Here is a 16,230-nt window from a genome sequence, read left to right as displayed (position 1 = left end):
TGTACTTGCTTCTTCAAAGGCCTTTTCCTCATTTGTGTAATGTTCCCGATCTTACTACAATACTTTACGGTATTTCTGAAACACATGATGTCAGTCCTCTTCTACGTTATATGCTTCCTCATCTGGTGGTCGCCCTCACTCATCACATTGCAGGTACATAGTTGTACATCTATGTTCAGAGCTTACTTTCTAAAATGTGACTCTTGATAGGGACTACACTCTGGTTAATACCTTCAGATCATTTAAAATTCCCACTGTCTAATTGTTTCCATGCAACTTACCTGTTGTTCTTATGTGAGAAATATTTGGGATGGGAGAGATCCTGGAATTACTAAGTGATTTCTGAGAATTCTATCAAATAGTCTCTACACGAAAAAAGACCATGGGATTATGTTAAAGTATATTACTCAGTAGAATTTTTCCTTCTCCTTTAGGTACTTAATGATCTTTAGTGGTTAATTTACACTAAATATCCAGCTGCCAAAAAATTTTTTTCTTCTGAGAGTCATTAAAATATAAGTCCAGCTAGGCATGGAGGCACTTGCTTGTTAATCCCAGTGGCTCAGGAGACTGAGGCAGGAGGATTATAAGTTCAAAGCCAGCCTCAGCAACGTAGGGAGCCCCTGAGCAACTTAGTAAGACCCTGACTCTAGAAAAAAATATAAAAACAGACTGGGGATGTGGCTTCATGGTTAAGTGTTCCTGGGTTAAATCCTTGGTACCAAAAAGAAAAAAAAAGTTCAAGAAAATCTCATGCATAAAAAATACTAATTATTAAAAAAAAAGATTAATTAGAAAGTAGTTAAGTAGTTATTTGCATATTTGTTTTTATCCTTTAATAAACACAGAAAGAACGAGGAAATACATGGTCCTCTTGCTACTTGGAGAATACTAAGAAAGACTTCTTTAAAATTATGTCAGTCTGTTGGACAATAAGATCTGCACAACTGAATCTTGGTGTAAATCTTGCATTTCAGAGAAATGGCTAGCATAAATGAAAATGTGTTCTTTGTCTCTAATGATGATGAGTAATGTAATCCCAGGCTTTGAAACAGCACCTAATATTAGATCCACGTTTATAGTAAATCTAAACTAGAAAATGATAACCTTGGCTCGTAAGGAGCTATCACAGTGGAAGTATAGCCTGTTTTCAGATACAGTTTATAAGAGCTGGGCTCATGCCCCAGCTTCACCACTAACTTCTAATGGGACCTGGTAGTATTTGTTGTCAATAAGTATTCTTATACTATGTTCATAATAAAACAGAAGTGCAAAAATTTTAGTCTTTGTATCCTCCTGTTCCCAATATAGAGAGTTTCAGATAAAGAGAAAATGGTTTGAGAAATATAAATAGATCATACATCTTTAAAAATAGGTAGAAGGCTAAATGTCAATTTATATCTTTAAAAATTACTTTTAGAAAAATTTTCTGCTATAAGTAAATTTTATCATGTGAGCATGCAAAAGAATTTCTCCTGACTCAATTTGATTTGTTACATATTAAGGAGAAAAAACTGAAGAAGGAGATGGTCAAATCTATAAGACACTTTTGGAATCTATACTTACAAAAATATCACTGAAGAACAATGTAGACCACTTGTTAGCCAGGTAAGCTATTGTTTTTAACATGCTTCTGATTTTCATGCCTGTATCTCAATCAGTATTTGTTTCAGCATTAGTTAGCAACAGCAAAAACAGCAAAAGTAAGTTTTCTATTTGCCTTTATAGCTTATAGAAAGAAAAGGTAATGGGTAAGCTAAATTGAATGCAATTTGTTAGTGTTTAAAATTACTACTAAATTGGGTGCAGTGGCACACACCTGTAATCCCAGCAGCTTGATCTCAAGTTCAAAGCCAGCCTCAGCAAAAGTGAGACACTAAGCAACTCAGTGAGACCCTGTCCCTAAATAAAATACAAAATGGGGCTGGGGATGTGGCTTAGTGGTTTAGTACCCTTAAGTTCAATCTCCAGTATTCCCCCCCAAAAAGTTTCAACACTATTGGAACTCATTTGGAAACTTAATATGGGGATAAGCATGCAGTAAAGATTATTTCTAGCTAGGCATGGTGGTACATACCTGAAATTCCAGCTGTTTGTGAAGCTGAGTTGGAGGATCACTTTGAGTTCATGAGTTAAGGCCAACCTGGGCAACACTGTAAAGACCTATCTCAAAAAAACAACAAAATTGTATGTTCCTTTTTTTCTTTTCCTAATTAAAGAGCAACTTGGTAACAGTTGCAGTAGATTAGAATCCTGCGTCCACCCTTCCACTAGAGCAGTAAGTTCTGGAGGTCAGACCTTGGATCTATTTTTGCCTTTGTGTGAGGCTGACAGGGACCTGTCTGCTGATGTGCATCATTTGTCCCCTTGCTCAGTGGTTGGGCTGAGAGTTAAATGACAGTGTACATGTGAAGGCTTAGATAGACTTGAGAATGAGAATGGGATTTAAAATTAAAAATCCAAATCTTCCTTTTCTGGTGTATAAGGGCTGAGGGTTGGCTTTTTTGCTATTTATTTGGACCTCAGACAAATTGGAAGATGTCTTATGCTTTAGTTTTTGTTTTGTTTTTGTTTTTTTTAATCAGTAAAAGAGGTTTTATAATTTCTAACTCATACAAGTATGACAGAGATGATATTTGTAAAGTACCTAGGTCATAGGAAGGACTGAATGAATAATAATTCTCCTATCTGTTGATATTTCTACTTCCTTTTTCAGCCTTCTTTTTGAAGAGTATATTTCATATTGTTCACAGGAAGAAATTGATCCTCATAAAGTGTCTTTGCTTAATGAACAATTTCTTCCACTCATCAGACTGTTGGAAAGCAAGTAAGTTCTCTTGTGTTTGCGCTCTTTGTTCATGTATACTTCCTCCTATTCTGTGAAGATAAAAGTTCACAGATCATATCTTAATATATTTTAAGTTGTAAAGAGACTTCATATTTTTTTCTTTCCATGAATATACAAGAATAGGAATTAAATATATTTGAAATACAAAAGGAAATAGGGCATGTACAACCAGAAAAATGAGAAGTTATACTTCATTTATGTATGGTTTGTTAAAATGCATTCTACTGTCAAATATAACTAGTTACAGAAAAAAATGCAAGAAAAAAAAGAAATAGGTGTTGAATGGGGACTGTGGAGAGTGTAACTTTTTTTTTAGAGAGAGACTTTTTCATTCTTGAAGCTATAAGGGTACCAGACTTGATCATTTGATTTTATATATACCATTTGTTAAATTAATTTTTTAAAAGTTTTTTTTTTAGTTGTTGATGGACCTTTATTTCTATTTATTTTTTTTGTGATGCTGAGTGCCTCACACATGCTGGGCAAGCACTCTATCAGTGTGCTACAACCCCAGCCTTCATTTGTTAAATTCAAAGTTTCACTTTCAGTTATTTTTAAAATTTCATTTTATTTCTTTTTTTTATACGTGTATGGTGTATGAGGTTAGTAACTTTCTTAAGAAGTGAATGAACTCTTCAATCTCTTCGTAGGTACCCCAGCACATTAGATGTTGTGTTAGAGGATCACCTAAAAGAAATTACAGCTCTTAAAAAACAGGAACTTTTTCACCAATTTATTTCTCTTTCCACAAGTGGAGGAAAGTATCAGGTATGTTGTTCTTCTATAGAGGAATTGTGATTTTTAGTAAATAGACATTATGTGGTTGCTTGAAGAGCTGCAGATGGAAATGTCCTATTCTTCCTTCTGGAAAAAAAATCAGAAACGAGACTGAACAGTTTGCCTGCTTGTTTGATGTAAGGCTCAGAAGCAAGTATTTTAAATAACTGAACGTGATGCGTTATTTCATGAAAACAGTTGTTGGGGAATTTCACATATGGCGTTCATTAACAGTCACCAGAAGATGATGCTTCTTGTCTTTCTCTGGGTCTGTGCTTTAATTGTAGTATTCACTGTCCCCATGTGGCCGTTTTCAGTTATGATTAGGATAGATGATGATCATGGTAGGACTTCCAAAATCTGGTGCTTCCGTCCTAAGTTTTTATGCTAGAAGTTAGACATGTAAGCAGAAGTTCTTACAGTTAGCCTTGAAAATGGGTATTATGAAGGGAATATGATAGGTTTAGTTTTTCTCTTACATAATTAGACTTTTATCTTTAACAGTATTGCATTTCCAAATCTTGGGTTGATAGGTAAGATTTCCTTTAGTCTGATTACATTTATTAATTAAATTGTCATTAATTTGATCCTCAGATTTATGTTCCACTAATTTTAAGACTTTGTTTTGGGGTTCTGTTCACTCTGAAATAGGTATCTGTAAAAAGAGTAGAGTTACTTCATAGAATTTCTTCACTAAATTGAACCTACTCATACACACAAGTACACACAAAATACAATCGTTAACCATACAAATGTTTTCATCTGTTGTGATTCACGATGTTCTGGAGACAATTTTGCTTTACTTTTTGTTATTGTAGTTTTAGATGGGTGTAATTGAATATGTTGTGCAGTTTGGGGTATTTTTATTACGGTTTGTATGCTGCTCAGATTAGATGAAATTATTGGATATTTTTGTTACCTACAGATTTTAGCAGATTCTGATACTTCCTTGATGCTTAGTCTGAATCATCCACTTGCTCCTGTGCGACTTCTGGCTGTTAATCATCTGAAAAATGTCATGAGAACATCAAAGGTTTGTGTCAGATAATTTTCAGTTGTGATTTCTTTGACATTCTGATGAGCAGAATAATTTTAGAATAAAGAAATTGAAGTTATCAAGAATTGATATTGTATAATTGTAGAAATTAATTTTATAGTTTTTCCATATTTGCAATGTTGGGTTTTAAAAAATGTTTTGTATTTTTGTTTTGTATCTTGTGTGTTTTAAAAAGTTAACTCTTAATTTTAAAGTTATAAGTAACAATTTAAAGCAACTTTAGGATCTGTGAAAATGTTCTTCAAAGGTGGTTGATTTAATACTGAAGTTCTGAGAAATGCTTTATCTTGATGCATTTTAAAAAATATATATTTATTTTTTATTTGTAGTTGGACACAGTGTTTTTTATTTATTTATTTACTTATTTTTATGTGGTGCTGAGGATCAAACCCAGGGCCTCGCACATGCTAGGCAAGCACTCTACTGATGAGCCATAACCCCAGCCCTAGTGTGTGTTTTTAAGCCTCTAGCAACCTTTTGAATTAGATGTTCTTATGAGCAGTCCTATTTCACAGGCAACAGTGCAGCCCAGAATTATGAGACCTTCGGCAAGTTCCCTACCTACTGGACAGTAGAGTTTGGATTTAAACCTGGACATTCTTGCTCTTTAGTCTGTATATTTCAATATCTGGGCTCTTGTTTTAACAAGATCAGCTCCTTACTTTAAAAATGGATTATAAATATAATCCAGTTCCTTCAGTGGAAACTGGAAGAAGTTTTTTTTTTTACTAAACTAACCTTATAAGGCCCATGATAGATTGCCCCATTCCTGTGTTTTTGACTTTTTTCCTCCAGTACTTGGGCCTGTGATTGGGATTCTGGAGTGCTTTTCATAAAACCGCTCTTCCTTTCTGGCTAGTCTTGTGAGGTTTATAGCAGCAACTGGATTAATTTGTTTTTCTCTTGCTCAGGAAGGCATTGATGAGTCTTTCATAAAAGAAGCTATTTTAACCCGATTAGGTGATGATAACATAGATGTTGTTTTGTCGGCTCTGGGTGCTTTTGAGGTGAGTAAATTTGTTGTTTGTGGGTGTATACATTTTGTAAATATTTTACTGCTCTTCTGACATTATTCTCTGCTGTAGACTGGAATATATTTGGAAATTATTACTCCATTGGAAATTTCTTCACTTGAGAGCACAGACTTAAATCTGCTTTAGAGGAAGCTCAGAGAAGTAATTAGACTTTACAGTTATCAATTGCAATACCTTGGGACCATAGAAAATTGGGTAATGAGTGCCACTTTTGAGAAATTGCTCTCATAAACTTTATACTGGGATTGTTAGAAAAAATTCACCATAAATCATTATTTTTTAAAGTTCATTTTAGAAACACCATATATGTTTGAGGCAAGTAAATATTTGCTCTTGGGTTTTTTTTCCCCCTCTAGATTTTCCAGCAACACTTTAATGCAGAAGTGACTGTTTCAAATCTTCTGAATCTCTTTCAAAGAGCAGAACTTTCAAAGAATAGGAAGTGGTATGTGTTCATTTCTCTTCATGCTCTTTTGAATGGAGTTCTTGTACCAAGTACAAATTGATTTTCTTTCTTTTTTTTTTTTTAATTTTTAACTAATAATTTAGGTATGTGGCCTTTTGGTTGTGGTAGTAGGAAAGATCCTAATGTAATGTCTTCTTGCATTTTATACCTAATTTAGGTTTATGTGTATTCTTCATAATTTCTGTGTATGAAATTTTTAAATAAAATACAGAAGTATGTCATATACTAATAATATATATTAATATGTGGTGTGTTAAGATATAATAAATTTTGTAGGATGAAGAGTTTTCTGATTTTTTTTTTTTTTACTCTATACTACTTTTACATAATTATTACTTTGAATACAGATATAAATAAGTTCAGAGGCATGTGATATCTTCTGGTAGTATTTGATGAGCTCTGGTTATTTCATTTTGGGCACATAAGCATTTTCCATTTCCTTAGAGCATGAGACCATGTCTTATGTGGTTTTGTGTCTGTCATATAGATATTTCTCACATTAATATGTATATATGATGATATAGGATGTGCTTAGTTAATTTTTTGAATGTATGAGTGAATCTTTGGTAAGTAGAGAAGTTGAGATATGCAATTTGATATGTATTATAGTTGATGTTGATTTTTAATTTTTTTAATTGACAAGATAACATAAGGTGATTTATAAAAATGTTTACATATATAAAAAGGTAACTCCTTTATTAGCATGGATTTTAAGAGATGTTTCTGAATAATACTTTTTTGGTAAGGAGATATTGTCAGTTGAACTATAAACAACATGATGATTAATTTTTACTGAAGTCTCAAACATGTCTCAACAAAACATGCTCATGTATCTCTTAGGTACAGGGCCCTTGAGATAGCAGCAGATGTACTAATTAGAGAAGAGATACTAAGTGGAAATGATCAATTGTCAAATCAGGTGGTTGTGCATTTGCTGCCTTTCATGGTCATCACTGATGATGATGTAGGATCTGCTGAAGTGAAAATCGCTTCGTATTTATCAAAATCAGGAATTTGCTCTCTGCATCCTCTGTTAAAAGGCTGGAAAGAAGGTAAGAAATTTAGGTGGGTTTTAGAAAAAGCAAACAGGTAACACTTTAAAGATATTTAAATTTAAAACTGTATTCACTATTTGAATAAATTGTGTTTATTTTACCTCAGCACGATTTTTTAAAAAATATTGCCAAGATGAAAAATATATAACAAAAAGGAAATTGGGCTGGGCACAGTGGTGCACCCCTGTAATTGTAGCAGCTAGGGAAGCTGAGGAGGAGGATAGTGAGTTCAAAGCCAGCTTCAGCAACTTAGTGAGGCCCTGTCTCTAAATAAAATATAAAAAAGGGCTGGAGATGTGGCTTAATCCTTCATACCACAAAAAAAAAAAAGAAGAAAAGGAAGTTGACTCAGAAATTCAGAACTGGATAAGAAAGAAAAAGCAAACCTTTGAAGAGCAATACTAGAATTTTTACACAAATTCCTTATTTTACACAGTTCTATATATGAGTGTTGGTGACATGAGGACACTATTTATAATTTTTTATAGCTCTTGAAAGTGTGATTAAAAGCACAAAATCAGGAAAACTGAGTGGTGTAGCAAATCAGAAGATGATTCAAGTGTTGGCTGGCAATATAAATTCAGGAGACCCTTCTTCAATGTTGGTAATGGTAGGTGTCTATTGACGTCCACCCCAGCTTTCCTTCTCATGCACTTGTTAAACTCTCTGCTTCTGTTTTTTTAGATTTTTCTTATTTCCATTCTTGAATATACTGATTATCTTACTTAAAACAAGTAAAATGTTGTTCAGATATTTTCCAGAATGTTTGAGAGCCTTGGTATATCATTCTTTTCAATGTGGTTCTGAATTGGACTAAAGTAGCAAAGTAGAAAAATATTTGCCTTAATTAGTAAAGCTTTGTAAAGTTCATAACTGTGTGATTTGAACACATTAACTAGTTTGCAAGTATGATTATGTTCATCGTAGTTCCTGAGAATATTTATTTTTTTAAGTACTTAGAAATCAGTGCTTATTACATTTTTAAAAGCTTTATATTTGTCCTCTCACTTTGTATGTAAAACATACAGTACCTCAATAGGCCTGAGATAGAAAAAGCTGTTTTACGAAAATTAAGAGTTACAAGTAATAGAATGTGTTTATTTTTCAAGGTGGAAGATTTAATAAACGCTAGTGAAAAGGAGACCTTTAGCCTGAAGCAGAAAGTGACATTTCACGTGATTGTGTCTATACTTGTCTCCTGTTGTTCATCTTTAAAAGAAACTCGCTTTCCATTTGCAATGAGAGTCTTCGGTTTGTTGCAGAAAAAAATAAAGAAGCTGGAAAGTGTCATTACTGCGATGGTAAGGAGTGCAGTCTACAGAAAGCTGAATATTGACATCAGTCAGTCGAAAATCTGGCTTGTGACAGCAAAACCAAAACTTAGGAGGCAGAGATGTGGTGTCTGGTTGCTAGGTGGGAGAAATGTGAAGCAGCCTTGGGTTGCAGTGGGGTCCTGAATTAGGTGCTCCCGTGCTTTTGCAGAAAATTTAATTGAATCGTAGAGTTTCGAGGTTGCAAGTTTTTATGTCTAATGTTTGACTCTTCCCTTTATTATCTTTATTGGGTAGTTTTCCAAGTTACATTTAACTACCTTGAGTGATGAAGAATTTGCTTAGTGTATTAGTACTTGAACAAAACATTATTTAATTCTATTATTTACTAAAACAAGATCTTGTTTATATTTAAAAAAATTTTTTTTAGATGTTGGTGGACCTTTATTTTATTCATTTATTTATATTCAGTGTTGAGAATCGAACCCAGTGCCTCACACATGTTAGGCAAGTATACTACCACTGAGTCACAACTCCAACCCCGAGATCTTGTATATTTTAAAAATCGAATATTTTGTTAGATATGGATCTTTCCAGCCTTCTATTGTCTTTGACAGTATTACAAGGGACATGTTTCAACTATTTTATTTCTACCTAGTACTACATCTTGAGGTAATGAGATTATTTCTTTTCATATCTGCCCTACATAATTGTATTTTGTTTTTATTTTTCCTCCAAATTTCAAAGGAATACATATTATAAGATTTGCTAAATGAATTACATTTTATCACATTTATTTACACTTTCAGGATTTATGAATTCTGATCATAGCCATTGTTAGCTAAAGTTACGTAAACTTTAAGAATGGATCTTTATATTTTTAAAAGTGTTTCATGTGAGCTCTTAATGTCTAGCTTCTTTTCCTTTTGTGAAGTGTGGTAACTGGAATTATACTTCTTAGTGTTAAAAGTGTGTACCTTTATATAAAAGTAGGACCATATTGCTTTATATTTAAATACCCTTTCTGAGCATGTTGCAGTTGCAACAGCACATTGAGCCAATCAGAGCCCTCAAAAAAGACATTGTCTGATAAAATTGAACTTAGATTCTTTTTCTTTGGTGATTTTGTTGTGTATCCTCTTTAGATTAGCAGGAAATGTGCAATTAGAGAAGTTCCTTTGAAGAGTTCTTGGAAATGCGATTCTTAGACTGGGGTTGTGGCTCATTGTTAGAGCTTTTGCCGAGCACATGCACCATATAAAAATAATTCAATAAAAATAAAGATACCATGTTCATCTACAACTACCAAAACTTTTAAACAATAATAATAATGAATAAATATAGTGTCTATCCCCAACTAAAAAAAAAAAATTAAAAAAGATACAATTCCTTATCTTTCTGTTTGGAAATATGCCTGTTTATTCCTACCATTTATTTGATAGGATTAATATGAGTAGAATTTGTTTTTAGAGAGTTTTTTAAGGTAAAACAGATAAAATGAAGCCATGTTTAACCTGTATTTTTTTCTTGTGAATAGTAATGGCTAGACCTCTCAAAATCTGTGTGAAAGTTATCCATCCTCTCCCCACCAGTACATGTTACTGTCCACCCACATAGTCCATGCTCAGAACCTCTTCAAGTGTGTGCTTGCTTTGTTTCCTTTCACATTTCAGGAAATTCCTTCAGAATGGCATCCAGAACTGATGTTAGACAGAGATTTACCAGGGGAGCTGTGGGCACATTACATAGAACAGCTCCACAGTGCCCAGAGGGTTGCAGTGGAAGACTCAGTTTTACTTATATTTTCCCTGAAGAATTTTATTTATGCACTGAAGGCTCCAAAGTCTTTTCCTAAAGGTAAAACGCAAGTTGCAAATCTTATAAAACTGGATTCTTGACTCTGTGATTCTCTGTCTTGAATGAAAAGTTCCCCATAGCATGTTCAAGTAGGTTATGCATTGCTCCTCTTTTTCCACATTCCGTAGATGATACGTGGTGGAATCCTGAACGCCTGGACGAGGACGGTAGACAATACCTGCACTTGCTCACCGGGCTCTTTGAGGTGGTCCTCTGGGGTGCTGATGCCGTTCACTTCAGGGTTCTGATGAAACTTCTCATGAAGGTACATGGTGTGCTGCTTTCAGACATTCTTCCCTTTAAGATAATATTATAGATTGTTTTAGTTATGACAGATTATAACAAAAATGAAAGTTCTCTTCAGCTAGTGAAGCATATGTGATAATAAACATGGGCCTTGTAAAGCATTATAATCCTGACACCAAGCGGTAGGTTGAGCAGAGACTAACGTGCTGCACCTCTACTAATGTGCTAATCCCATAATCATGTTTAAGAATCACAGCAACCCAGTTGGTTTGATTTTTAAATGCTGTTTGCAAATGAGAAAACTTAAGTTGAGAGAGGTTATTTAGTGTCCCCAAAGTCACGCAGGAAATTCATGGTGGGTACCACTTACCTCCATGTTCCCAGCAAGTGATTCTTTTTCTTCTCCACAGCATTTGACATATTTAGCATTTTTTAACTTCATCTTTGAAGTCTCTTGATGAAGCTTCCCAGATATTACTCTTACTTGGTTTCTATTTAGTGCTGTCTTTTTTGTTAAGTATTCAAGTGCAAGGTTAGAATGAGTCCGAGTATCACTCTTTATTGACATCTTTTCCAATTAGTTAAAATACCAAGAGTAGAATAAGTGATTAGACAAGGCACAACTTTAAATTATTTGTGTTTTATAATTGTACGTGAGTGATAACAGGATTTGGAACCAACTTGTTTGAGCAAGGATTAAACCTCACTTTTTTTCTTTAAATTAGGTACATTTAGAAGATGTTTTTCAGTTATTCAAGTTCCTTTCTGTTTTGTGGACTTATGGTTCTAGCCTTTCAAATCCACTTAACTACAGTGTGAAGTCAGTGCTGCAGATTCAGGCTCTTTATGTAGGCTGTGCACTGCTCTCCTCTCAGAAGATCCAGTGTAAACAGCAGCTGGCGTCCATGTCATCCCCAGGTATTAAAAGTAGCGTTGATGTGTTCTGTAATGTCTGACTGTTAATGCTTTCTTTGAATGTCGTTTATGTAGTGTGGAAAATTATAACTTATTAAAAAAAACTGTATAATTTTTCTAATTCTAAATATTGTAGTTAATGTATGAATGACATTTACAGAATCTCACTTAACACAAAAAGTTGCATAATAGAAATGGTGGCAGAAATATATGTGAATTCTTAATATATAACTATTAATTTCTTGAGCTGCAGCAGCTTTAGTTACAAATGAAAGCCAAATCATCATATTTGGTTCAGTAATCAACTGACTGTTTATTCAAAAGTCCTTCCTGGATTTATCTCTCTTTCCTAGGTGTAAGTCATTTTCAGATTCATTGCTCTCTAATGAAACATCTGAAAATAGAATTTATATGTAATTTTGTGTAAAGTAGAATTGCAAGTCCAGGGTTGGGGATGTGGCTCAAGCGGTAGCGTGCTCGCCTGGCATGTGTGCGGCCCGGGTTCAAACCTCAGCACCACATAAAAACAAAGATGTTGTGTCCGCTGAAAACTAAAAAATAAATATTAAAAATTTATAAAAAAAAAAAAAAAAAAGAATTGCAAGTCCAGCATGGTTGTGTACACCTGTAATCCCAGTAAGGTAGGAGGATTGCAATTTCAAAGCCAGCCTGCCTGAGCAACTTAGTAAGACACTGTCTCAAAAAAGTAAAAGAGCTAGGTATAGGCTCAGTGGTCAAGCATCCCTAGGTTCAATCCTCAGTACCAAAAAAGAAAAAATAGAGATTCACATTTAACAAAGGTGGAGAATTTTACGAAGTTGATGAATGTGATACTGAAAAGTAGATTGATTTAACAGAGCTATTGTCAAATAAGTGTATCTGGCAGAATTAAACCATAAAAATATGGTTGAAGATGAACAAAATTATTTGGATAATGGATTCGGTTACAAATGTTGTATATTTCATTTTTAAAATTTGGTATCAACATGTTTTCTTTTGTTAGTGGTGACATCTCTACTCATTAATTTGGGAAGCCCTGTTAAAGAAGTCCGTAGGGCTGCCATTCATTGTCTCCAAACTCTCAGTGGAGTGGCGTCACAGTTTCATTTGGTGATAGATCATTTGGTTCCTAAAGCAGAGGAGATCACCTCAGATGCCACCTATGTTATTCAGGTAAACTCCTTGGCAAATGAATTGTGCATGCCTATGTGTTTTGCAAGTTCTCCAATCTTGACATTTTTCTTGGAGGGATTTTGATGAACTGAGTCACTGAATTTATAAACTGATAGGGCAGTAACTACATATCTTTCCACCATTTCTAAAAGATTATAGTTTTATGTATCAATTCTGCTATTCTTTCCTTTGGCTAAAAGACCAATGTTTAGCTTTTCATAGTAAACTAGCTTTGGGGTATTGATACTCTTTCCAGTTAGTGCTTTAAAGGGAAATAAAGTATAAGCAGTGTCACATTTGGGAAAGATTTTTCATATTTAGTACCTTTAGCCTTTGTAGTTCCTGAACATTTTTTAATCAAATTTTCCTTCTGTAATACTAGGATTTGGCTACTCTATTTGAGGAACTTCAGAGAGAGAAGAAACAAAAATCTCATCAAAAGTTGTCTGAAACTCTGAAAAACCTACTTTATTGTGTGTATGGTTGCCCATCTTATGTTGCAAAAGATTTGATGAGAGTATTTCAGAAAGTCAACAGTGAGGTATGTGTGATTTAAGTTAATTGTACACCTATGATCATATATGAGGAAGCCATTTGCAAGACACATGCACTTTCAGAAATGATAATTATTTGGGATGAAGAGTTGAGGTGGGTGGAGTAAAGGATGCAGGATACAAGAAGCATATTTTGGTGTTTCTTTGTGTTTTAGAATTAAGTGCATCATCCTTATCTAATCATTCATTTGGTTTTTAAGTAGACTTAAAATGCACATGGGAGTGCACTACTGGAAGAACTGTTGGTGTGTGTCTATTTTGCAAGTGAAAATTCTCCATAAGGGGATATGTTTGGACATGAGTCAATGGAAATTCCTAACTTGTTTTCCTTATTTATTAAATATTATGTGTTTATACATTTTGGGGGGAGGGAGGGGAGTCCATAGCTTTTGTTATGTTCTCAAGGAAGCTTGTGATACAAAGAAAGAGGTAATGAAACACTTGTGTATATGGTGGTGTGTGTTATGGTCAGCAGAGGAAAAGACCTTCATTCTGATTCCAAAACTGCCTGACGGATTGTAGACTTTGAGAATTAAAATGGGTTAAATGGAGTGAAGACCATTTGATTATATTTTCTACACATATCAGCTCTGAGTTATCCCTGGTATAGCTTAGGAGTGGGCAGATATCTTGGCTGAGGACCAGGTAGTAAATACAGTTGGCTGTCTTCATCTGTGGGTTTTGCCAACCTCAAATTGAAAATATTTGGGGAAAAAAATTGTGTCTGTTGAACATGTACAAACTTTTTTCTTGTTATTTCCTAACCAGAGTATAATAGCTATTTATTTAGCACTTATGTTGTATTAAATATTATGAGTAACTAGAGGTGATTTAAAATAAATAGGAGGCTGTGCATTGGTTATATGGAAACACTAGACTATTTTATATGAAGGGTATCCTGGGTTTTGGTTTCTGGGGAGGATGTGGAACCCATCCCCCGTGGATACTGAGGAACAACTCTGTTTTGGGCTTCATAGACCATAAGCTCTGGTGCAGCTACTCATTTTTGCCACTGTGTCAGCAAAGTAGCTATAGTGGGTATGTAAGTAGATGAGTATGGCTGTCAGTAAACAAAATTTATAAAGGGCATCTGTTGAGTTTGCCATGGTTTGCCGACCTAGTTATTAAAGCCTTCACATTCATAATTTGAATAAACATTTATACCAAATTCAGTGTTTGAGGGAAGTGCACAATGTTTTAGCAAATCATAAAATATTGTTTTAGTCAGATTTTAGGAATATACATATTTGTTCTCAGATCCTCTCTGAAGAATGAAGGACTTCGAACGTTATAGGTGGACTACCAGAGAAGACCTGATCTTAATTCGGATTAATAGTCTCCTCTGAGAATTATGATTGTTTTTTTTTGTGGGGGTGGGGGTGGGGGACGGGGAGTACCAGGGATTGAACTCAGCCACTCAACCACTGAGCCACGTCCCCAGCCCTATTTTGTATTTTATTTAGAGACAGGGTCTCACTAAATTGCTTAGTGCCTCACTGTTTTGCTAAGGTTGTCTTTGAACTCTGTGATACTCCTGTTTCAGCCTCCTGAGCTGGTGTAATTTCAAGCAAGTGCCACTGTGCCTGGCTATGATTGGGTTTTTATCCTAAGCTCCTAGCCTTCCTACAGGGTGTCTTTGGACATCTTTGTAGTGTGAGGGAAACATCAGAACATCACTGTTTACTAATACGTTTTCCAAACTTTAGATGGTGCTTTCTCAGCTCTTGCCAATGATAGAACAGCTACTGGAAAAGATTGAGAAGGAGCCCACCGCTATCCTGAAAGACGAGGCTGTTGTTTTGCATCTCGCTCTGGGAAAGTACAATGAATACTCAGCTTCCCTTTTACATAAAGACCCAAAGAGTCTAGATATGTTTTTAAAGGCTGTGCACACAACAAAGGAACTTGACCCAGGAATGCCAACCATTCAAATCACTGCCCTTGAAAAGGTCAGTGACTTTTTTTGAAATCTAAAGCTTGTTGTGTAATGTAAGTGATTAATAGACTAGATGCATTTTAAAGGCTCCTCATATAGTTTAACTACTCTACAAAACTGAATGTTGCACATGTGTTGTTAAAAAAGAATTGCATTATACACGAGAAAATAAAATGTGAAACAGTTTATATTCTGAGAGAATAAAGATGCAGATGCCATCTTTGGAGTTTAAGCTTGTTCACTGAACTCAATTTTAGTGTTTGTGTTTGTTTTTTTTTTTCCTATCCCTGCTAGATCACAAAGCCGTTTTTTGCAGCCATTTCAGATGAAAAAGTTCAGCAGAAGCTTCTGTGCATGCTGTTTGATCTGTTGGTGAACTGTAAGAACTCACATTGTGCTCAGACTGTTGGCAGTGTTTTTAAAGGGGTAAGTTGTAAACTTTTCTATAATTTGTCTGTTGTTTAGTCTTTTACACGTGACCTCATTTTTAACTGTCCTGAATTTTACAGTATTCCTGAGAGGTCAGATGTCAGTCACCATTAGCAAGAATGATGAAAAAGTAGGTCATAGGGAGGTACAAAATCAGAATTATAAGTCCTTGCTATTATTTTTATTATTGACATACTTAATAGTTTTAACAAGGTGAGATGTGTCCATGTGTTGGTTGGATCTTAGTTGCATTAACAGGTGTTTTGTTTTATTCAAGAAATGAGAAAGAGTAGCTGGGTGGTGTTATTCCATTTAAATAGTTTTATGCCATGTATGATGGAATTGAAAATTTACTTATTGGTTTCATATGTATACGGAAGCCTAGCTAACAGCAGAATACTACCTGGTTGATTCTGTTTCGAATGCATGGAACTAGATAATTAGTATGGTGAAGCCCTAGTATCCAGATTTAGCAGTTCTCAAAATTTTAACATATTCACTTAATTTTTTCTTTTTCTTTGCTGAAGCATTTCACAGTGGACCTTAGACAACATTTACTATTCATTTTTTTAAAAATGAATAATTTTTTATGACTGTAATGCCGTTGACACC

The 16,230-nt window shown here is 34.5% G+C and overlaps 1 protein-coding gene across 1 annotated transcript in view; it reads left to right on the top strand.

Moving 5' to 3' along the window:
• Positions 1-16,230, top strand: part of Heatr1 (HEAT repeat containing 1) — a 44,332-nt gene that overhangs the window by 6,575 nt on the left and 21,527 nt on the right. Inside the window, exons 9-25 of the mRNA XM_005320352.5 lie at positions 20-153; positions 1,506-1,608; positions 2,717-2,827; positions 3,499-3,616; positions 4,551-4,658; positions 5,594-5,689; positions 6,073-6,161; positions 7,023-7,234; positions 7,726-7,847; positions 8,347-8,538; positions 10,182-10,365; positions 10,494-10,630; positions 11,337-11,529; positions 12,530-12,699; positions 13,082-13,240; positions 14,960-15,202; positions 15,484-15,615. Coding sequence (XP_005320409.2) covers positions 20-153; positions 1,506-1,608; positions 2,717-2,827; positions 3,499-3,616; positions 4,551-4,658; positions 5,594-5,689; positions 6,073-6,161; positions 7,023-7,234; positions 7,726-7,847; positions 8,347-8,538; positions 10,182-10,365; positions 10,494-10,630; positions 11,337-11,529; positions 12,530-12,699; positions 13,082-13,240; positions 14,960-15,202; positions 15,484-15,615 — 2,503 coding nt within the window. The remainder of the gene's footprint in view (positions 1-19; positions 154-1,505; positions 1,609-2,716; positions 2,828-3,498; positions 3,617-4,550; positions 4,659-5,593; positions 5,690-6,072; positions 6,162-7,022; positions 7,235-7,725; positions 7,848-8,346; positions 8,539-10,181; positions 10,366-10,493; positions 10,631-11,336; positions 11,530-12,529; positions 12,700-13,081; positions 13,241-14,959; positions 15,203-15,483; positions 15,616-16,230) is intronic.

The sequence above is a fragment of the Ictidomys tridecemlineatus genome, chromosome 10 (genome assembly GCF_052094955.1).
Source record: "Ictidomys tridecemlineatus isolate mIctTri1 chromosome 10, mIctTri1.hap1, whole genome shotgun sequence".
NCBI lineage: Eukaryota > Metazoa > Chordata > Mammalia > Rodentia > Sciuridae > Ictidomys > Ictidomys tridecemlineatus.
This window is presented reverse-complemented; position numbering and strand designations above follow the sequence as displayed.